The sequence below is a fragment of the Saccopteryx bilineata genome, chromosome 7 (assembly GCF_036850765.1).
Source record: "Saccopteryx bilineata isolate mSacBil1 chromosome 7, mSacBil1_pri_phased_curated, whole genome shotgun sequence".
NCBI classification, from domain to species: Eukaryota; Metazoa; Chordata; class Mammalia; order Chiroptera; family Emballonuridae; genus Saccopteryx; species Saccopteryx bilineata.
The window spans coordinates 74,676,299-74,699,057 of record NC_089496.1 but is presented as its reverse complement, the minus strand read 5'-3'; the positions used below and the strand labels follow the sequence as shown (position 1 = coordinate 74,699,057).

General features: G+C 44.5%; 1 protein-coding gene across 2 annotated transcripts in view; it reads left to right on the top strand.

Moving 5' to 3' along the window:
- ADAMTSL3 (ADAMTS like 3) overlaps positions 1 to 22,759 on the top strand; it is a 247,812-nt gene that overhangs the window by 103,711 nt on the left and 121,342 nt on the right. For both annotated transcript variants that reach the window (XM_066239225.1, XM_066239226.1), the window contains exons 7-8: positions 5,128 to 5,254; positions 16,016 to 16,090. In XM_066239225.1, coding sequence (XP_066095322.1) covers positions 5,128 to 5,254; positions 16,016 to 16,090 — 202 coding nt within the window. The remainder of the gene's footprint in view (positions 1 to 5,127; positions 5,255 to 16,015; positions 16,091 to 22,759) is intronic.

Here is a 22,759-nt window from a genome sequence, read left to right as displayed (position 1 = left end):
TCCGCTACCACTGACTTCTTAATCTAAGCCTCCACCACCTGCCCTGACCTTAACTTTACTAATACCCTTCTGACCAGATGTCTCATCTTCCACACTGTCCCCCTCAGACCCATTCTCCAAACAGCAGCCAAAGCAATTCTCTCCCTCTCTCGTTCTCTTTTGGCTGGGAAATACACTCTTTATTTTTATTCATTTATTTTAAACTATAGTTGACGTACAATATTGTATTAGTTTCAGGTATACAACATAGTGATTTGACATCTATATGCCTCACAAAGTCATCACCACAATAATTCTAGTAACAACCTGTCACCATATATAATTATGATGTTATAATTAACTGTGTCATCTATGGTGCTCCAAAATGATTGTCTTAAAACATAACAATTGTTTGTCACTCCTCCCACCAGAATCCCTCAATAGCTGGGCATCGCAGTGATAGTGAAACCAAGAACCTTGCTTGTCTTTCCAGACTCTTCCTAAACTCTTCTCTCCCCTTCTTCACCGTGTATGTATGTATGTATGTATGTATTGATTTTGTGAGAGAGACAGGAAGGGAGAGAGATGAGAAGCATCAACTCATAGTTGCAGCACCTTAGTTGTTCGTTGACTGCTTTCTCGTATGTGCCTTGACCAGGGGCTTACGCTGAGCCAGTGACCCCTTGCTCAAGCCAGCAACCTTGGGCTTCAAGCCAGTGACCAAGGGATTATGTCGATGATCCCACGCTCGAGCCAGATGAGCCCATGCTCAAGCCGGCGACCTCAGGGTTTCAAAAGTAGGACCTTGTGTCCCAGGTCAACACTTTATCCACTGCACCACCACCAGTCAGGCAACCTCACTTTTTCTTAAAATAGACTTATTTTTTAAAATTCACAGCAAAAGTGAGTGGAAGGTACAGGGACCCCCATATCCCCCCATCCCTACGTATGCACAGACTCCCCCACGGTCAGAATCCCGCACCAGAGGGTACATTTGTTACAGCTAATGAACCTGCATTGGCACATCATTATCGCCCAAACTATACATAAACACGTTAGAGTTTTTACTTGTCAACAGAAGCTATAAATCTGTATATTAATGCAAAATGTTCATTTTAAAACAACGCCTTGCTGTTCGTGACCCTGCTTTATCCATTAATAATTAAATTGTACTCCTGTACAATGCAGGCTGGATTTTCCTGCAGTAACCAGCAACCTGCAAAACTCAGTGGCTGGGAACAATTCAAGATTAATTCTGCCTAATACTGCTAGTCCAGCGTGGGTCAGCAGGGGTCGCTGCTCTTTGAGTGTCTGAGAGAGCCAGACTGAGGGAGGCTTTGTTCAGACATATCTAACTTAATTACTTATATAGTGGGAATCCTGTGACCCATGCACTGACTGTTACCACTTCTTACAGAAGTGGTTCAGGCACGTAGACATATTTCATTGGCCAACGTCTGTCAGTGGCCGCACGTAACTTCTCGGGGTGGGAAGTGCCATTCTCCCGCAGGCAGGAAGGACCAGCAAGTGAATATCCAGGGGTCCCCAAACTTTTTACACAGAGGGCCAGTTCACTGTCCCTCAGACCGTTGGAGGGCCGCCACATACAGTGCTCCTCTCACTGACCACCAATGAAAGAGGTGTTCCTTCCGGAAGTGCGGTGGGGGGCCGGATAAATGGCCTCAGGGGGCTGCATGCAGCCCGCGGGCTGTAGTTTGGGGACGCCTGCACCATAGCTCCATATGCCCTGATTTTTAAGACAAGAATGTTAGAATGCTTTCTAACATACAATCCAATTTTCAGAGATCTCAAGTAGAACTTGACTGAAAGAAAATTTGTTTGCTTCTTGAAGGGTTAAACTGAACTTATTTGGGAAATTCATATACATTGCTTAATCTGGAGTAATGTCAATTCTTTAGACACTTCATCTTCTTTTAACTGATGAGGATGTCATAGGCCGGAACTGTGAAATAATCCTCAGATGAAGTGATTTATATACGAACATTTATTCCAAAAAGCACCGCTCATATATTTTAAATATTTGTTTAGGTTATCTCCAATTTGTGTAACTTATCTTATTAAATATACGGTGGGATTCAAATTGTGTCTTATTAATTTATACTCTGCAGTGCCTGGCTCTATAGAAATTCATATTTAATAGCTGTTACTATATTTTACTGGTATATTTATCCATTCGTGGCTTTTAAATCATTATAATTAGAGATTTTTTACTTCAGAAGATGCCACAGAAGTTGAAAACACATCAGGCAGTTTTTAGAAGTTGCTGATTGTTGATTACTATGGGATCCGAGAGCCAAAATTTGGTAGTTTCTCAATTTCAAGGGCAGTTCCAGCTAATACCCTATGAATCACAGGGCAACGAAACCTTTTCAGTTATTATTTTTCTCTGATGTTTTTACGTGCTTTTTTTTGGCCGTAAGATTCAGATGAACTGTAACTTTTTAAAAAATTATGAAACAAACAGAGCTCAAGAAGGTGTTCGACTGCCCAAGATCTCACAAGGCCGTAAACACTCTTCAAAACAAGCCCATCCTGGCTTCTAAGCCCACGCCCTTCCTGGAAAGCCGGCAGAGAGAGGGTGGTTCTCATCGTCATAAAATGCAAAGTGCTCAGGGACCCCAATGTGTGAGGACAGGCCTTGGCCCAGGAACTGTGTGTCTGTAATTTAATAGTGGAATATTGCTCCCTTTGGAGAAAGTTGCATGGACACAACTTATTCATTGATTGAATCCCGACCTTGCAAGCGTGTTTCCAAAATCAATCACTCTTAAGTTGTTCCACATGTACTTGTAAATAGTAATAGTAATATCACTGGGTTCTTTGTCATCCATCTGCTGATACTAAAAGTGAGGAAGGTGTAGCGGGCTGTTAAGATTTGGGTGTTGGATGACCTGGGCTTAAAACCATTACTGACATGATATGCTAACTGTGTGATGTCGGAAAGTCATTTAACCGCAGTCACATTCAGATGCCTTATTTGTTAAGCAGAGATAAGAGGTATCAAGTATATTATAAGCTTGCTATGAAGATTGAATGAAGTAATGTCTGTAATGTGCTTGGCACAACGTCAGGCACATGGCAAGCATTCAATAGAAATCAACTATCGCTATTAACATTTTATTGCTCTCTTTCTAAAAATCATATCATTGGGATGAAAGGATCTTTAAAGTCACTGGGTTCAGCTACTCATCAAATAATTTGATTCCCAGTTTCCCCACCAAGACATCTCCCGGCACGTGGCAGAGTACTTATAGTAACACCTCTGACTTTTCAAACTTTCTCATAGTGAATTAAATTAGCCTTCGACCTGTAGCTTTCACCATTTGGAAAGACACAGAGCCCATGGAAACCCTTCCTCCCTGACAGCCTTGTGCGAATTTGAAAATATCTCGAGTCATAGGCTTTTGCTTGAACTTCTTTGGAACTTTTTTCTAACTCTCCTTGAAGCTCTCACTCGATCATTCCCCTTCCCTTCAGCACCAGAGTTTTGGAAAGAATAGTCTACAGGTGGTTTCAACTTCCTCCAGTTTTCTATTCTCTTCAGTGCGGTGGATGTGGTGTCTGATTCGACCTCTCCCCGTGTGGAGGCACTGGGGTCTCTGCCCCGGAGTCAGAACACGATGAAAAACAGATCATGAAACTGACCCCCTTTCACTGAGCCCTTTCTAATGTTCTAATCACTGTCCTGAGAGTTTCACTTATATTTTCTCATTTAATACTTATGTGAAGTACATATTATTATCCCTATTTTCCTCTTCGAGGAAAATGTTTCTTAAAGTTTGAATTGTTCAACATCCTGCAACTAGAAAGGGGTAGCTGACTGGTCAGGTTTTCTCTGTGGACTGTCTGCCTCCTAAGTCCATTATATATTTTTAAACACCAGATAAATAAATACAAGTAAAATGAGTGAGTGTGGGGAGGTAGAGATAAACTATCACATTAGTTAATGTTATTGGGAATACTATATAAATGACACATTTGTGAAATAAGAAATATAAGACATAGCCCTTTTTCTCATGTAAGAAGCTCACAATCGAACAAATATGATACATATGTATGCACAAATAACTCAAAAAATCATAAGTCACAGGAGCCTGAAAGACCGGAGTAGAAGCATATTCTATATGAAACCTCTGTCATTCGCTTATTTTTTATATTTTAAAACTTGTATATAAAACAAATGTATAGATACAATGACATAGATGTGGAGATATGTAAGTATAGGTATTCATAATGATAAAGAGAAGGAGGTATTATGATATATCATACATCGAGGCCCTGGCCAGCTGGCTCACTGGTTAGAGCATCAGCCAGTATGCGGACATCCCGGATTTGCTCCCTGGTTAGGGCACACAGGAGAAGTGACCATCTGCTTCTCTTCCTTCCCTCTTCCTCTTCTCTCTCTCTTCCCTTCTTGCAGCCAGTAACTCGATTGCTTCAAGCATTGGCCCTATGTGCTGAGGAAAGCTCAACTGGTCTGAGCATCAGCCCCAGGTGCTGAGAATAGCTTGGTTGATTTGAGCATCAGTCCTAGATGAGGGTTGGTGGGTGGATCCTGCTTGGGGTACATGCAGGAGTCTGTCTCTGTATCTCCTCTCACTTAAAAAAATAAGATAGAGATAGAGAATATAGGGAGATATGGCTATATAGATGATGAGATGCAGGTATGTGGAGATTGAGATAAAAACAAAGAAATAAAGGTATTTAAAACTATGGACCAAAGGTTATGCATTGACTTCAGGATAGTGGTTGTTTTGGGAGGAAATGGGAGAAAAGGACCAGGGTAATGGGAGGAAGAAAGGGAAGAGGTGGGGAGAGGGAGAGAGGAAATATTATCTGTAAAGTTCCACTCATTTTACACACACAACAATATCTAAAAAATATAAATAGAATAAGAATGGGGAGCATGAGTGGACAGCTTCAGTTCTTCACTTTTAATTATTTGGGTCTTTGAATAGAACCATGTTAAAATCTAAAGTTTTACGTTATTCATAGTTTTAAAAGCTGTGTTCTCACAAAAGAGAACCAACTCAAACATGTAAGAAGGATCACCCCATAAATGCGAAAGGAGTCACGTTCTGCCCCCTGGGTTCTCCCCGGGTCCTGACGCCCTGCTCTGTGTCGCAGGCCGTGGGCTGTGACCGGCACCTGGGAAGTCGGGCCAAGGAGGACAACTGCGGGGTCTGCGCAGGCGACGCCTCCACCTGCAGGCTTGTGCGGGGACAATCCAAGTCACAAGTGTCTCCTGAAAAAAGTAGGTTTAAACCCCATGCCGTGGTATCATAAAACAAAATGTGCTTGATTGTCTGTTACTAGAAGAACGTTTTCCTCATGCTACGCTTTTGAGTTGGAAAGTACTTCCGACTGGTGTCCTGCAAGTCAAATATCTTTTGAAAACTGTCTATAAAATTTTTGTTCCTGTTACTTCTTCCAAAAGTCCCTGTTTCTCTGAATCTTTGCAGCACAGTGTATTGACTATTTAAAAATATTTCCCAATTTTTTTTTTTCCGTCAACCATGAAGTACTCATTTGTTTTACTTGCCTCCCTTCGATTGCTAACAAGGTAGGAAATATTGTCATTGTTGCTCATGTTTGCTGTTTAATTTTTTAGTAGTGACTGTGGCCATCCACTCGTTTTCCTGATTGGATGTTTTCCTCCCTGTGTGAACTTTTGCTGTTTCACGCCTGTGAACCTTTTAGTCGTTACATGTATTGTAAATATTGCTTTCCATTTGTCATTTGACTTTAAACATGATTTCTGTCTTTAGGAACAAGAGTTTCCAAATTTTAATTTTATATATTCAGAAATGTCCATGCTTTCATTTCAGTAATATCTGCTTTTTGTAATCCTTTCACGTGTTAGGGCTTTGTGGACACTGGTCTCTCTCTCCTACTCAGCACTAACATTGTGGACCAAAAGCTCCCACAGCCAAGCTGTGAACAGGCAGGCACGGCTGAGTTCCAATAAAACTTTATTTGCAAAATAGGCTGCAGGCTGTACTTAACCCTCCGGTTGTAGTTTGCTGACCTCTGCCTTAGAGGAGTCAACAGATGTTGATCATGGCAAGAACAATATCACGGAAGCCAATTCCAAAGAAGCTCTGAAAAGGAGGGAGCAGGCAGCCACGCTAAATGCTGTAGATCAGGGGTCCCCAAACTTTTTACACAGGGGGCCAGTTCACTGTCCCTCAGACCGTTGAGGGGCCGCCACATATAGTGCTCCTCTCACTGACCACCAGTGAAAGAGGTGCCCCTTTCCGGAAGTGCGGCGGGAGCTGTATAAATGGTTTCAAGTGGCCACATGCGGCCTGCGGGCCGTAGTTTGGGGATGCCTGCTGTAGATCAAGTGGGATAAGGGACCCCAAATTTCTCTTCAGCAGTTGGAAGATCACTTGTGACCTTAGCAAGAGCGGTTTCAATGAATTTTAGGCTGAAACCAAAGCCTGATTTCAGTGGTCTGATGAATGAACAGAAGGTGAGAATAGAGAAAAGGGTTCTCCCCGAATGAAAGTAGGCTGCACGCCCACCACAGGTCAGGAGCTGGAGTTAACATTGACCTGGGAGCCCTGGCCAGATAGCTCAGTTGGTTAGAGCTTTGTCCCAAAGCACAGAGGTTGAGGGTTCAATTCCCAGTCAGTGCACATATAGGAGCAGATCAATGTTCCTCTCTCTATTAAAAAAAATAAACAAACAAATAAATAAAAGAAGTGTGGGAATTTCATTAGAAAAAGATGTCGCCCTACCACAGTCCAAAAGAGATTAGAAATTGAGGTAATTCTAAATGAACTTAGGTAGAAGCTGAGTGAAACTGGGTCAAGAAATTGTTTTGGGGTGTTTTTTTTTTGATAAGTGTACAGAGGAGGCCCTGGAATGGAAGGGGATAGGGTGGAGTGTGGAGTTGGCTAACGGGTCTCTACCTGTTTGTACCTCTTGGCAAGATAGTTCTCTCTCTCTCTCTCTCTCTCTCATACACACACACACACACACACACACACACACACACACACACACATTGACTCTCAATTTATAAATTATAGATCCTTTTTGAAAAATCAATCAATTTTCCCATAAGCTCCAAATTTGCCAATTTGATCTGGGGGGGGGGATTTCAGACCCCTGATGCCAGTTCAGAACATTCCAGGTTACGAGCCCCTAAAAACCTAATGCCTTTGATTAATTTCTGCAAAGACAGTGCGACCGGACCAAGCAGACAGACCCTTGAATGCAGCGGCTGAAGTGACCTGGTCAAAGCCGTGGGCTTCCCGCAGGCATCACCAGATTCTGTACATGGGTTTGAATGCAGCGGCTGAAGTGACCTGGTCAAAGCTGTGAGCTTCCCGCAGGCATCACTAGATTCTGTACATGTACATGGTTGCCGGGGCCAGGGCTGGAGTCAGCATGGGTTCCTGCCCGCGAGGAGGCATGGTGCCTCCAGGGCTCACTTTCCCCAACAGCCCCTTCATGTCTGTTGCCGCTCTGGAGCTGGCCCAGAAGCCGACGTTGGCTGGGATTTTCCACGGGCCATATGGAATCACTTTCCTGTAATCATGCTTTGTGTGAAAGAAATGTGGGAAGTGAGGCCATGTCTCTCCCTGACTGTGCATCACCGGCCCCGCAGCGCCCACGAAGCTCCTAGTTGCCATCTTGCCAAGCCACCATTCCTAAATCACGTCCCTGGGACGTGCGCTGAGTGAGGACATGGCAGAGAGGGGACCCGGGCGCCTCCCGCTCCAGAGACACTGCGCAAGGCTGCTCACCGGCTGTCACTGCCTTGGTGCAGTGAGGCTGGTTCAAGGTGGAACAGCCTGAAGCCAAAGCCTCCGCTATGAGAAAAATCAGAAGCCCATCCAGATACAACACATCAATTTCCTGTGCAGAGGCAGGAGGAGAGGGACTGAGCTAACAACTGGCATAAACAGCTCTGGATGTTGGAACCCGCAAGGGGACTAGAGGCCACTCAGTGTTTAAAGAGAGAAAACTCTAAAAACAGCAACGAGGAAGCAGACACGTTGATTTGAAGAGTCTTGGCTTGGCGCTGAGGGACTTAGTTGCATTTCTGGGTTTGTTTCTTATTTAGATCTTATCCCATCAGGGCACACATGCTTGAGGCAAATAAATTGGCTCGGCTTGTCTGGTCTGTGCTCTTGCACATTTTTAGCTGGTGGCAACTAAGTGCCATTGGTACCTATTGCTATAGGAATGTCAAAGTCCAGCCTGGAACACCTGCATTTCACTCAGCATTTGACATTATGACAATAACCACACCTTCTTACAAAGCATCCCAGCCTTGGCCAGTGGCTCAATGGATAGAGCGGCAGCCCAGTGTATGGACATCCTGGGTTTAATTCCTGGTCAAGGTACATAGGAGAAATGACCTGCTTCTCCCCCTTCCTTTTCCCTCTTCTTTCCCTCTTCCCCTCATGCAGCCAGTGGCTTGTGGCCCTCGTTACTGGTGATAGCTCCCTTGGAACGCATCAACCTCAGATGCTAAAATTAGCTCGGTACTCAAGCGTCGACCCCAGATGGAGTTGCCAGGTGGATCCCGGTTGAGCACATGTGGGAGTCTGTCTCTCTGTCTCCCCTCCTCTCACCTTAAAACAAAACAAAACAAAACAAAAACAATGCATCTCTTGGTACTCCCAGCAACAATAGAGTCCCCGGCTAGGTGAACGTGGGGCTGACTCACATGGTGATTGTTAGGACATTTCCTCGTCATACCCTGCCTGTTCATTTCTTTGACTGCCACTCCCAAAAATAAATGTAACTTATCCCATGACAAGGAGGACTGTATCAGCTAGACCCTCTGTCTTCTCATGTCATCTCTTCCTGCCTCCCCACTCATTTTTCTCGGGCAAGATCCTGAGTGGTAATACACCAGAACCATGGTGGTAAAGGAATATTCAAACCAAAGACCCTGCTCATCTGAATGGGGTATTCTTCTCAGTTTAATTCAACAAGAGAGATCATGACATGGAATACAGATCCTGGAACTGAACGAGAGCCCTGGTCCTCTCTCCCTAATTTTTCTCATGATTGTGTATGTCTCCGTGTCCTCTGCATGAAGAGAAATAAGATAAAAATAACACACAGACCCTGCTGAGAAGGAATATTGGAGATTCTGTTTTTCTCAGAGTGGCCAGACGGACCATGAACTCCCGGCTTAAAACCTCACAAGGAGTTTGCCTTGCACTTGGGCTAAAATCTACATCCCTTCCCATGACCTTCAAAATTTTGCGTCATCTGGCTCCTATGTTAGCTTCTGTGCTGCCATTCTGCCCCATGTAAACTAGCCTTCAGTCTAGTGCTTTCTGGAAGAGTCTAGAACACCTGGTGTGGCCCACCCTCCCCACCCCATGGGCCTTTGCAACAGCGAGTCTCCGGATGAAGCTGCCTTTCTCAGCTGTTCACATGGTTCTTGAGCTCAAGTGTCACCTCAATGAGGCTTTCTTTCTTAGACCAATGGCCTGAACAGTCTGCCCTTCTCTTTTCTGTTTATTTCCTGCTCCCCCCCCTTTTTGAGGAAATAATGATATCCTTTATTTAGTGGCCTAATTGCTCTCTCCCATCAGTCAGGCATTACAAGAGGGGACACCACATCTATTTAGCAATTCCATGTTGCCAGCTTCCCAGATGACTCTGAGATGTACCTTTGGCCAACATCTCTGCTTTTCAGCCTCTGATGTCCCTGTTCGGGAGAAAAATAACTGCCACCCACCCTTCTACATTCTTGGCTGAAACCCTCCTGGAATAAAAGGACAGATGAACAAGAAAAAAATTAATTTATTCATGTTAGGTATGTATATACCAGAGCCCCCCAAAGGTAGGAGACTTAAGAAAGTAGCCAAAGGCCTGACCTGTGGTGGCGCAGTGGATAAAGCGTCGACCTGGAAATGCTGAGGTCGCCGGTTCGAAACCCTGGGCTTGCCTGGTCAAGGCACATATGGGAGTTGATGTTTCCAGCTCCTCCCCCCTTCTCTCTCTCTGTTTCTCTCTTCTCTCTCTGTCTCTCTCTCTCTGTCTCTCTCGCCCTCTCTCCTCTCTAAAAAAAAAAAAAGAAGAAATAATAAAAAAAAATTAAAAAAAAAAAAAAAAAGTAGCCAAAGGAGGACACTTTTAGAGAAAAACAAACAAAAGCTGAATTGGACCCTGGCTGGTTGGCTCAGTGGTAGAGCGTCTGCCTGGCGTGCAGGGGACCCGGGTTCGATTCCCGGCCAGGGCACATAGGAGAAGCGCCCATTTGCTTCTCCACCCCCCCCCCTTCCTCTCTGTCTCTCTCTTCCCCTCCCACAGCCAAGGCACCATTGGAGCAAAGATGGCCCGGGCGCTGGGGATGGCTCCTTGGCCTCTGCCCCAGGCACTAGAGTGGCTCTGGTCGCGGCAGAGCGACGCCCCGGAGGGGCAGAGCATCGCCCCCTGGTGAGCAGAGCTTCACCCCTGGTGGGCGTGCCAGGTGGATGCCGGTCGGGCGCATGCGGGAGTCTGTCTGACTGTCTCTCCCCATTTCCAGCTTCAGAAAAAAAAAAAAAAAAAGCTGAATTGGTAAAGAATTGTCAAGACAAAGGAGTCTAGGCTTGGAGTAGTAAGATGCTGAAGAAGTAACTCAGTTTGTTTATACAGCCTTCTTGGCCCTAAATTCTGTGTCTGATCATAGTGACACCTTCCAATACCCTCCTCCCATGGGAAGGGTTTCTGTCCCATGGGAGATGTGCCTCCTTTCAGAGGGACAAGAAGGATCTGAGGGTACTTCTTTCAGTGACTGTTTCTCAAGTTCCTTTAAGTCAAAATATTCAGTATGCCAAAGTGGCCTATTTTGGTGTGACATTCTGAACCCACACATTCTACTACAGAGTCAGAAGGCAAGTGATCATTTAATCCTCACTGGCCTCTCGATTCCTGATATGAAGGGCCAGGACGAGGAATTGCATCACAGTGCTGGGGAATAACTGGACAGAATGTGGTGATTAGAGGCTGTGTGTAACACAGTCCCCTCTACTGCATGCTGTCCAGAAACTCATCCTGGCATTGGGCACGGAAGCATGTGTTACGGGGCACCCTGCCTTGACCATGCTCTTCTGTAGTAAAGGCATTTTCAGGCTGCACATGCATATACCTCCAGGGTAGGAGCAGATATTTCTGCAGACACAAGGGCTGAGGACACTCATGTGCAGATTTGACAACAGTAGATGTACTGATACTGCTCTGGGAAGGATGGGGGGATGTCATAGCAGCGTAGGAGCTGGTATGAGAATGTCTTTAGCTTGCAGCCAACTCAAATCCTGCCATGTTTCTGCTCTACTTTTTTTTTCTTAAGCGAGAGTGGGGAAGATACAGAGACAGACTCCCGCATGCGCCCTGCCCAGGATCCATTCAGCAACCCCCATCTCAGGCCGATGCTCTGCCCATCTGGGGCCATGCTTGCAACTGAGGTATTTTTAGCACCTGAGGCGGAGGCTCCATGGAGCCATCCTCTGCACTGGGGGCCAACTTGCTCGAATCAATCAAGCCATGGCTGCAGGAGGAGGAGGAGGAGGAGGAGGAGAGAGAGAGAGAAAGGAAGGGGGAAAGGGGAAGGAGTAGCAGATGGTTGCCTCTTCTGTGTGCCCAGACCGCGAAATTGAACCCGGGACTTCCACATGCCAAGTTGATGTTCTGCTGCTGAGCCAACTTGGCAGGGCCTGCTCTACTTTTTAAAAAAGATTAATTTTTGGTTTTTACTCTCCTATCTTTGCTCATTGGCATACTTCATGTGTCCCACCTCAATTTGCAAAAGGTGGCATATAGACAACCCCCTGGGTGTACAGTTAGTGTGATCCCATATTTACTTCCCCTCTCTTCCCTTCTACAGTTGCCTTTTGTCCGTATGGAGCAACAGATGAACTTGAAACAAACTTGACTCCCCAATCTTTCTTCCCCGCCCCTGTTCTGCACAATGCCACACAAGCTCACCTGCTTTAACCCAAGTAGGACCAGTGGCTGTGGGGGTGTGAGGGCATGAACAGATACCATTGTTTTCCAGTTTACAAAGTGCTTTCACACCCATTCTCTCATTTTAAAGGAAAATAAGTATTATTTGCAATGTTTCCATAGGGTTATTATTATTATTATTATTAGCCGTAGCACTTATTCAGATACCTTGCTTTCTTTTCTAAAAACTCCTCTACTCCTTGGAGATGCGGAGTGTGTGTGTGTGTATGTGTGTGTGTGTGTGTGTGTGTGAACCCAAATAGCAGGAGAAAATAAATGCAGTGTCAAGAAAAATAACACGAAAGACTGCTTAAGAGGAGATTATATTCAGCAAAAGAAACCCACCAACCACATTTTTAAAAAATTTAAAAAAAACAAAAATCAGAAATAAAACTAATGTTACCCCAGTAAATTTAGTTTAAAAATGGTGAGAATGAGACTGTCAAAGCACAAGTAACTAGAAGAACATCTCTTTTCTTTATCACCAGGGCACAGATCTCTTTAGGTTTGGAGAGTTCTGGTTGGACTTTATAGGGAAAATAAATGATCTGATATAAATTCCAGTCCTTCTGGGCTGAAACTAATGTTTATTGATTAGTTAATATCGTGTGGACAATTTATTTCCTGTACATCTTGCTACTTAGCAGAGCTGTGATCTGCAGCAGGAAATGAGACAGAAAAAGTATGATGGCCCAGCTGGGCTTGAGCATTTCTGTGTGAGAGGGACGTGAATGGAAGCAAACTTAATGGGACCTTCGGTCGGCCCTGTGATTGCAGAATTGGACACATGAAACCCATACCGTGAACGTCTGTAACAAACATACAAGTCTGGGTTAAATACAATTAAAAGTTGGCCTCCCAGTCAAAGGGTTGAGTGTCATGTTTGGTTCCGACCCCAGCGCTACTGATTTGGAACTCTCTGATCTTCAGCAAGTCACTTAAACTTGCAGAACTTCAGTTTTTGTCATTGAAGAAATAGGTTTTTATTAGACTGAATGAGGTATTTATATCTTGAATTACTTAGAACCTTCCCTGGGGGCATATTAAGTACTCAGCATGGTTTTAATAACTTAAATTTATCAAGACCTCATTAGACTCTCTCAACAACCCTTGGAACAAATATTCTTGTTATCCTTATTTGACTATAGATATAAGAGGCACAGAGAAGCTAAGAAATGTGCCCATGGTCACACAGCAATTTTAAGTGGCAGAGCTGATATTCCCAGCCCAGGTTGTCTGGCTGCAGAGTCTGTGATCTTAACCACCATTCCATATCACCCATCATGAGTACCCTGTGAAATTATGCAAATGACTTTAATGAGTAAGGAGGTGGAACCCTGGAAGTTTGCACGGTGGTTAATGGTATCAAGGATCTCTTACCCCAAATTTCAATTAAAACATTTTGGAAGAGTTCCAAATAATGAGTGTTCATCAAGAACCAATTACTACCAGCACTACCATTGTCACCACCACGATGACCACTGTCACCACCGTAACCACCATAATGACCACCATCACCATCAACAGCACCACCACCACCACTAAATCTGGGTGTTCCCAGACATGGACCTACTGTAATTAACATTATAGGATGGGGTAGAAAAGAAACCTTCTCCCCATCTGGCATGTTAGCAACCATTGGTTTTTTTTATACCATCAAAAGCCATAGTATTTACAAGCAGCCTCAGACTCGGGCCAACGTGGCTGCTCCACCTGCAAACTTGTGACATAGGCAGTTGTGAAGCATAGACGCTCCAACTGTGTTCACCATTGATGTCTCCCTCTGTCCTGGTCTCTAGCTCTGGGCCTGGCTCCAAACTGAAGGGGACTTTAGCGGGGAGGCCATTTGTCTCAATTTAAAAGCCGCCTGTTCTAACCAACAAGACAAAGCATGGCAGCAATATTTACAGCAGAACTAATTAACTAAATTTCAGAAAAAAAACATAACAAAGATGAGTTCTTTATATGCATTAATAAAGTCCTAAAAATTTACATCAGAATATATAAAGAAAAAAAGGTCCTATAGTTACATAAGAAGAAATTGAAAGAAGTAAAATTACTACGAGATTATAACACACTCAAAAATCAGTACAAATTACAATATACTTATTAATGCTACATTAACAGGTATATGTTGAACGTTGCATTTTGAGGGTATAGATTGTCTTTTCAAGCATTCATGGACCATATACAAAAACTGATTCTATACTAGACTCCAGAGAAGATTGCAAAAACCAAAACAAAACAAAAAAACCTCAGGAAAACAGAAACCACCAGAAGAGGCCTCACCGAACAGCTGCATGCACCTGGCCTGTGCTTCCTCCTGATCCAGAGCGCAAGTGTCTCCTTTCTGTCCATGGCTGGTTAATCCCTCTATGTGTTGTGGGTTCCGCCCCCTCCGCTTCCTCAGAGGTCTCACCCCACTCATCATCCCCTCTCTCTCACCTCCTCCTTTTCCCCCACTCCTTCAATCAGGGAGAAACATGACCACATCTCTTCCATATTAACTAAGAGTATAATTTTAAAAACGTGTGCGTGCGCGCGCGTTTATGTTATGTGTGTGCGCCTGTATGTGTGTAGATGTGTGTGTGTGTGTGTGTGTGTAGATGTGTGCTCATGTGCATATATGTCTTTTGAACTTCCCACACCCCTAGCTGCCTCCTGCTCTCTCACCCACCCCTATGGACAAGTAAGGAAAACTTAACATTTCCTGTCTCTACTCGGTCATCGTCATCTGTTTCTCAGACCACAGCCTCCTCCTATGCCTACCCCTTGACTGACGGGGCCTTTACAAAGCCCATCAACAGTCTTGTTACTGCTTCCCTGAAAAAAACACTCGTAAGCCCTCATCTGTGGAGCATTTAGTGCCCCGGCCCCTCCGTCCTTAAACACCAGGGCTCTCACGCACTTCCTGTCAGAGCTAGGACTATGCTGGTTCCTGCAGAATGCAAAGAGACACTGACGGGTGCATCATTGTGGCACAGTCCTCCCTTCCAGTCCTGATGAGCTGGAGTGTTCCCCCACCATGCCCTGTGTCAGGAACGCTCAAAACGTGGTCACTAATGCGCTGCACCTGCATCACGCAGGAGTCTGGAGATGGCAGCTTCCTGGGCTCCACCCTGGTCGGGATTTATGAGGGTGGTACAGGAATCTGTGGGTTTTTGTTGAATGTTCATTTTATTGATTTTAGAGAGAGAAAGGGAGAGAGCAGGAGAGAGGCAGGGAGACAGGAACATCTGAGCCCGTATGTGTAGTGACCGAAGGTTGAACCGGCAACCTCTGCTTTGGGACAATGCTCTAACCAACTGAGCTATCCAGCCAGGGCAGGAACCCGTGTTTTAACGGTGTTTCTTCAGGTGATTCTGGGAGGTGCTGTCCTGTTCAGGTATCACAAAGACTTCCACAGATGTTCAACATTTTCTGGATAGTGATGGAAACAAAAGGGAAGGGTGGGTTAGGAGGAAAAGACATTTAAAACTGTGCGGTATAGCTTGCTTGTCCCATAACCTAAGGAAGAGGTGGTCCCCGTTCCTAGCCTTGCCCAACTGTCTCCACTATGTGCATTTCTTTATTTCTTTTATTTTTAAATGTTTATTGTATTGATTTTAGAAAGGAAGGGAGAAAGGAAAAGGAAGACAGAAACGTCAATCTGTTCCCGCATCAGTGCCTTGACTGGGAATCGAACCGGCAACCTCTGCGCTTTGGGACGATGCTCCAACCAATGGAGCTAACTGGCCAGGGCACTATGTGCATTTCTTTCTAAAGATGATATTGTGAGCAACTGAGGATTCTGTACCCTCTACCTGGCAGAACATTTCCAAACTTTTCTATAATGTTATTTTAAAGTATGTATTTAATTGAAATGATGTGAGTAACATTAATGTGCCTTATGCATAGTAGGTGCTTTCCAAAGACTTTTGGATTGTGGATGATGGAAGTGACAGAGAGTTAAGAGTGCTTCACACATGCCCCCCCAGTTTTGATCGACATGTGTATTTCGTGGGCTGTTGGTGCACAAGTTTGGCGACACTTGTCCTGTGCTCTTTCCTAGGGGAAGAGAGCGTGATAGCCGTTCCTCTGGGAAGCCGGAGTGTGAGGATTACCGTGAAGGGACCTGCACATCTCTGTAAGTAGGGTTTGGTCTTCACTTTATTTTACTTCCTGAAAATTTATTTAGCTATATATATATATATAATTATATAATATTATATATTATATATATATAATCTATCTTTGTGCTAATGGGTGTGTGGACCAACATTTCAAGGATTTTGACTTTGAAATAGTCTATTTCGTTCAGGAAATGATCTAAAAAACCAAAAATTTTTCTGTTCTCATACCCCCGTAGGGAGTATACCAGTTTGGGATTAATCCTTCAGGGAAGAGGAAATTGTTGTATGTAAAATAAGCTTTTTTTTTTTTTAGTTTTTTTCCAGTGATTTGAGAGACAGAGAGAAGCATCAACTCATTTCACTTACTTCTTCCATTTAGTTGTGCACTCATTGGTTGCTGCTTCTCTGTGCCTTCCCTAGGGTTTGAACTTGTTACCTCTGAAACACTGGTGTGATGCTTTATCCACTGAGCCACCTGGCCAGGGCCCCGAAAGCTATTTTTATGTAGAGAGTGAACTAGAACTCAAGAGTCTTCTGAGAGTTTCAGCAGCTTGGAGCAAAAAATAAAACGTAAATCATGTCAGTGAATATCGCAGATGAGGGTTAACTTTCTCGCTGAGATATCAGGATTTCCAGGGTGGGGAGGAGCGTTGAACGTAAACGCTGGTTTCCCAGGATGCCGAGAGCTTGGACCAGGATGGGGTTGCATGGACTTGTAGCATTTCTTTGGCCAAAGTCAGGTGGCATCTCCTCCGTAGTTCCTCTGGTGTCTTGGGACCTAAAGGAACAGAAAATGCCAGTTTGTCTCCTCTCCTGAGGTCCTCCTGTGGCCAGAGGCTGGACTTTCTTAGCCTTTTCAAAGGAAAATGGGCCTCAGCCATGACTTATCTCCCAGCCCTGAGGAAGCTCAGTGTGTTCAGCTGTCTCTTCTTATAAAAACTATAAAACACTGTAACTGTTTTTAAAGTCACACAAATCAAGGTCCACTTGAACAAAGTGCTACGTATTTTGCCTCCTCCCCTTCCCCCAAAGTTCTCAGGGCGGGCCAGAAACATCTTGAATTTTTGGTAGCGTTTAACTTTATGTGTGTGTATGTGTGTGTATTTTGGTTCCAGAGTTAATATTCCAACCAGAAATGTCCTTTGAGAAAAGTTTACATCAAAATATTTAAACAAAAATGTTTAAGGTCACTAATAATAGAGATTAAAGTCTTGTAAAAGAAATCAGATAGTACATTCTGGTTTAAAGTAAGAAAGTGACAGTGAGGTGAGCAGCTGTTAGGAAGCCTTTATTTACTGTTAAGTTTATTATATGAATGATGGCTGAGAGAGGGTGCCGATTTTTTTAAACTAAAATGTGAAAATGTTTATAGCCTTATCACGGTCACTTCTACCAGGGCTTTCTCTGTAATGAAGCATCGAAACTGGCTTTTGTTTGTCTGTTTGGTTTTTGGGTTTTTTTAAAAATAAACCTTGATTGGAAAGGGTACAAGTGTTACATTGCCACTGCGGTTCTTATATGTAAAGTGGTTGTGGGGACTGTAAGGTATTTTCCCCCGCCAAGAAGGAAGGAACGAGGCTCAGAGCCACGAAGTGTGGAAGAACAAAAGGCTTTATTGAGTACAGAGCACGCATCCTGCGGGCAAGGTTCCCTGGCCCCGAGGTAAGATGGAGGCCAGGGAAGTTGCAAGGATTAAACCACGTGGGAGATATTTAAAGGGGTCCCTCTAGGGAAGTCGAGCTAATATGACGTAGTGAAATCTCACTGGCTGGTCCACGGTCGCTTTTTTCCAAACGGTTCCTGTGAAGCCTCTTTAAATGGCACGCTTGGTTGTGGGCGGTCCCAGCCAGAGTTCACGGGTCTGACCTTTCCCGTCATCCACTGACCTTACAGGGACAACATTCACACAGTACATAGTTTTACTGACTGTATTGGAGGGACATTGGTTTCAAGTGCACAATTTTATAACACATCATCTGTGTATTGTATTACGTGTTCATCACCCGTAGTCAAGTCTCCTTCCATCGCTATTTATCCCTCCTTTACCCTCTTCTACCTGCCCCATCCCCCTTCCCCCTGGTAATCACTGCCGCGAACCTGTGCGGCTCGTATTTTCAGGTCCCGAGTGAGAACGGTGCAGAATTGAGAAAAATACACTTAAAAATTAAAGAATAAAAGATGGGGTCTGCAGGGCTCTGCAATTACTGCTGAGTAAACAGACTGCTCTCGCAGAAAACATGGCCGCTGCCAAAAACCCACATTGTCCTTTATTTTTAGGGTAAAGTGGGACATTAGCAAATCAATAAGATCTTTTCTGATATAGTTTCCAAGGCAACCCAAGGACTCTACCAAGTGCAGAAAACCCCCACCGTACATTAACATCCTAACTTTACACAAAGAAGAAACTTGCCTTCAGTGCCCCCGGGGAACATGGGAGGTAGGATGAGCCAACACATGGAGGTGCGGGGGAGGGCTCAGCTTTGTGCAAGCGAGGTGGGGGGTTGGGCAGACTGTCAGCTTAAGCCAGTTCCCACACTTCTGTCCCCCAGAAATCCAAACTCTAAAAACCCTGTTGATTTTTCGGTCCCTGACAAATCACCATCCTTTTTTTTTTTTTTTTTTTTTTAATTTAAGTGAGAGGAGGGGAAATAGACTCCTACATGTGCCCCAACGAGGATCCACCTGGCAACTCCTGTCTGTGGCCAGTGCTCACAACCGAGCTATTTTTAGCTTCTGAGGTGAAGGCTCCACAGAGCCATCCTCAGTACCCAGGGCCAACACATTCGAATCAATTGAGCTGTGGCTGCCAAGAGGAGAAGAGGTAGAGGGGGAGGAGGGGGAGGAGGGGAGAAGCAGATGGTTGCTTCTCCTTTGTGCCCTGACTGGGAATCAAACCCGAGATATCAACATGCCAGGCTGACACTCTACCACTGAGCCAGCTGGCCAGGGCCATCATACACTTTTTAAACTTCCTTTTTGTCATTGGCTTAAAGCCCATAGCTCTGGATTGAGAGCAAATCTTCATCCTTATCAAAGCCAATTTGATTTTTGAGAACAGGCTAGAATTGTTCAGATTCCCACGTTGGAAATCATTTGCATGTTCACATTGTAAAATACCATTTTGGATTAAAAAAAAAAAATGCAGGGCTGAATGTTCCCAGCGGCCTCCTTCCTAACAGCCATTAAGTAAAACTACCCAAGCATCCATAAGCTGATGAGTGGTAAGTACAATGAGGCAGGTATGGAGTATTATTTGGCTGTAACAAAGAATAGTGCTATGTGTTTGAAAACATTGTACTGCTGGAAGGAGGGCAGTTGCAAAAGGATTATGTGATTCCATGAATGGAAAATGTCCAAAGTGGGAAAACCTGTGGAAATGGAAAGCAGATTGGGGGCTGCTCTGGGCTGGGGGGGGGGGATGGGGGGGCATGAGAGAAATGACTGCTCGTGGGAATGGGGTTTCTTTTTGGGGTGATAAAAATGTTCTAAATTTAGAGGGCGATGATGGTTTCACAACTTTATGAATACACTGAAATTATAAACTACATTTAAAATGTGTGGGTTCGACAGCATGTGAATTTTACACCACACCAAAATGATGTTTTAACAAAACAAAAAATAAAACGGGCAGTGGCGAGGCCTGATTTTCCACACGATATGAAAGGCAGTTCCCAAAAACTCAGCTCCAAAAATAGTTTTATAAATTCTAAAAAAAACCCAGAGTAAACAGATAGTCAACGGAATAAGTAGAAGTAAAAAAATAATAATTAGCAGTGACTACTTTGAGGCAAAACGTTCATTTACATGGGTATATGTTCAGGCATTTGAAGGACAAGTTTACACTCAGAATCGGCACTGTTCCAAGAACAGGGCTTAAAAATGTTTCCATTTCTTCAGAAGTGACAGATCTGCAGTTTGGGGCACTCTCCTTTCTGAGCAGTCTCTGTTGACACTAGAAATGTTCCTGAAAGTTATCCTCTGCTGATGAATAGCACTGGCTACATTTATGAAGGATTTAGTTAACATTTCTGGATGTCTAAATATAGATGTGGCTTTATTTTCTGATTTATACAACTGTTTTCTTAATTTTTATTTTTAACAGAAATGCATTTCTGAAATGCAGCTTAGTTTGCCATAATAAATTATTCTTTTTTTTAAGATCTGCATTAACTACAACCCTCCAAAAGGCAGCATTATAAAGTAAGAGCTGAGAACACCCAGGCACGTTCATGTCAGTCTCTTTGCTGCAGAATGGAATTTAATTACAGAATGTCCCTCTCAGTGCTGCCTGCACGTGTCATTCCTGAATGTCCAGTCCAGTCCCAGATCTGGCCCCAGCAAGCACACAGCTCCATAGTGCCCTCCTTTGTAATAGAAGTAATAACAGATTCCTGCAAAAGAGATTTCATTGTAGCTAAACTCCAACATTAACTGTATTTGACTGGCAATGAACTTGAGGAGCCAAAATGCTATAAATTGAAAACTTCCATTGTCAGTTGGAAGATTTTTTTTGTCCTCTAAGACTTGTCTGATGACCATATATGGAGATGTAGGAATACAAACGTGGGCACTGTAAAGGAGATGGGTACCCGATAGGCGTGCATAGACCCCAAAATATAACTCTTAACTGTGACTTTGATGCATTTGTAACTGAGTTAACTGTGCTAACCTCTCATTACGTATTTACCTAACAACACTTTGTAGCCTTCTCAGAATTCAAGGAGGCCTGACCAGGTGGTGGCGCAGTGGATAGAGTGTCGGGACTGGGATGCGAAAGGACCCAGGTTCGAGACCCCAAGGTCGCCAGCTTGAGCCGGGCTCATCTGGTTTGAGCAAAAAGCTCACCAGCTTGGTTGGACCCAAGGTTGCTGGCTAGAGCAAGGGGTCACTCAGTCTGCTGTAGCTCCACGGTCAAGGCACATATGATAAAGCAATCAATGAACAACTAAGGTGTCTCAACGAAAAACTGATGATTGATGCTTCTCATCTCTCTCCGTTCCTGTCTGTCTGTTCCTATCTATCCCTCTCTCTGACTCTCTCTGTCCCTGTAAAAAAAAAAAGAAAAAGAAAGAATTCAAGGAGACCCCTTGGGGATGAATAGGAGGACCTTGCCTTTTGACAGCAGCTGGGACTGAGAATTCTCAGTGCAAAACCCTTCAACGAGAAGCAATTAGAAGCATTCATCGAGCCTTGGCTGGTTGGCTCAGTGGCAGAGCGTCAGTCCAGCGTGTAGATATCCTGGGTTTGATTTCTGGTCAGGGCACACAGGAGAAGTGACCATCTGCTTCTCCATCCCTCTCCCTTCCCCTTCTCTCTCTCGCTTTCTCTCTCTCTTCTCCTCCCACACTTATGGCTTGATTGGTTTGAATGCATTGGCCCTAGGCACTGAGTATGGCTCTGTGAAGCATCTGAATCAGGCACTAAAAATATCTTGGTTGCAAGCATTACCCAGATGGAAAGAGCATCAGCCTCAGACAGGGGTTACCGGGTGGCTCCTGGTCGGGGCACACGTGGGAGTCTGTCTCTCTATTTTCCCTTTTCTCACTTGGAAAAGAAAAAAAGAAGCACTCACCCTATTTCTGGTCATTATTTCTTTTATTAGTATGGATGCCAGTATTTAAAGGCATCAATATAGATTTGAGTTGGGGAGAATTGGGGATTTAAGTAGGTCTTGATTTCTGATTCTGTTTTTACCCGTTTGAGGTTACACACTGTGTCACTCTCAGCCCTGCTCTTCACAGTCATTGCTACCATATTAAACATAAGGAGGATAAAGAAGTCAGAGTGGGTAGGAGGAGGGGAGGCTCACACCCTCTGCCCTTCATCGAGGGTGGGGAGGTGACTGGCTTCTGCGCCCAGCACAGACCCCAGGGGACCAGCGGAAGCTCAGAGAACTGAAAGGCTTGTGTGTGCAGCTCTCACAACTCGGGGTGGCCATAAATACACAGTCATGCTAGAAATTAATAAAAACTTCAACATATCCGTAAGTCAACACATTGTCTACATAATTGATGTTGACAAACTTCTGCCATTTTTTTTTGTATTTTTCCAAAGCCAGAAACGGGGAGGCAGTCAGACAGACTCCCACATGCACGCGACCGGGATCCACCTGGCATGCCCACCAGGGGGCAATGCTCTGCCCATCCGGGGCGTCGCTCTGTAGCGACCAGAGCCATTCTAGCGCCTGAGGCAGAGGCCACAGAGCCATCCTCAGCGCCTGGGCTAACTTTGCTCCGATGGAGCCTTGGCTGCGGGAGGGGAAGAGAGAGACAGAGAGGAAGGAGAGGGAGAGGGGTGGAGAAGCAGATGGGCACTTCTCCTGTGTGCCCTGGCTGGGAATCAAACCCGGGACTCCTACACGCCAGGCCGATGCTCTACCGCTGAGCCAACTGGCCAGGGCCAAACTTCTGCCATTTAAGAAGCACAGGTACTAAGGATGAGCAAGTTTGTCACCAATAAAAATGACACCTGCCTCTTGCTGCAGATTTCTCCCAGTGACTTTGTTAAACCCCATTATCAGAATTGTCTGTAGACATTCATCAAAGCTCTTCACCTCTCTTTATTCTCCCACCTTTGACCCCTTTGCACTGTTGATGTCAGAACACCTGCTGCTGCCTCCTGTATCTGCCCCAGTGTCTGTGACCCAGAGAGCCCCGGAAGTTTGTGAAATAATTGGAGAAAAG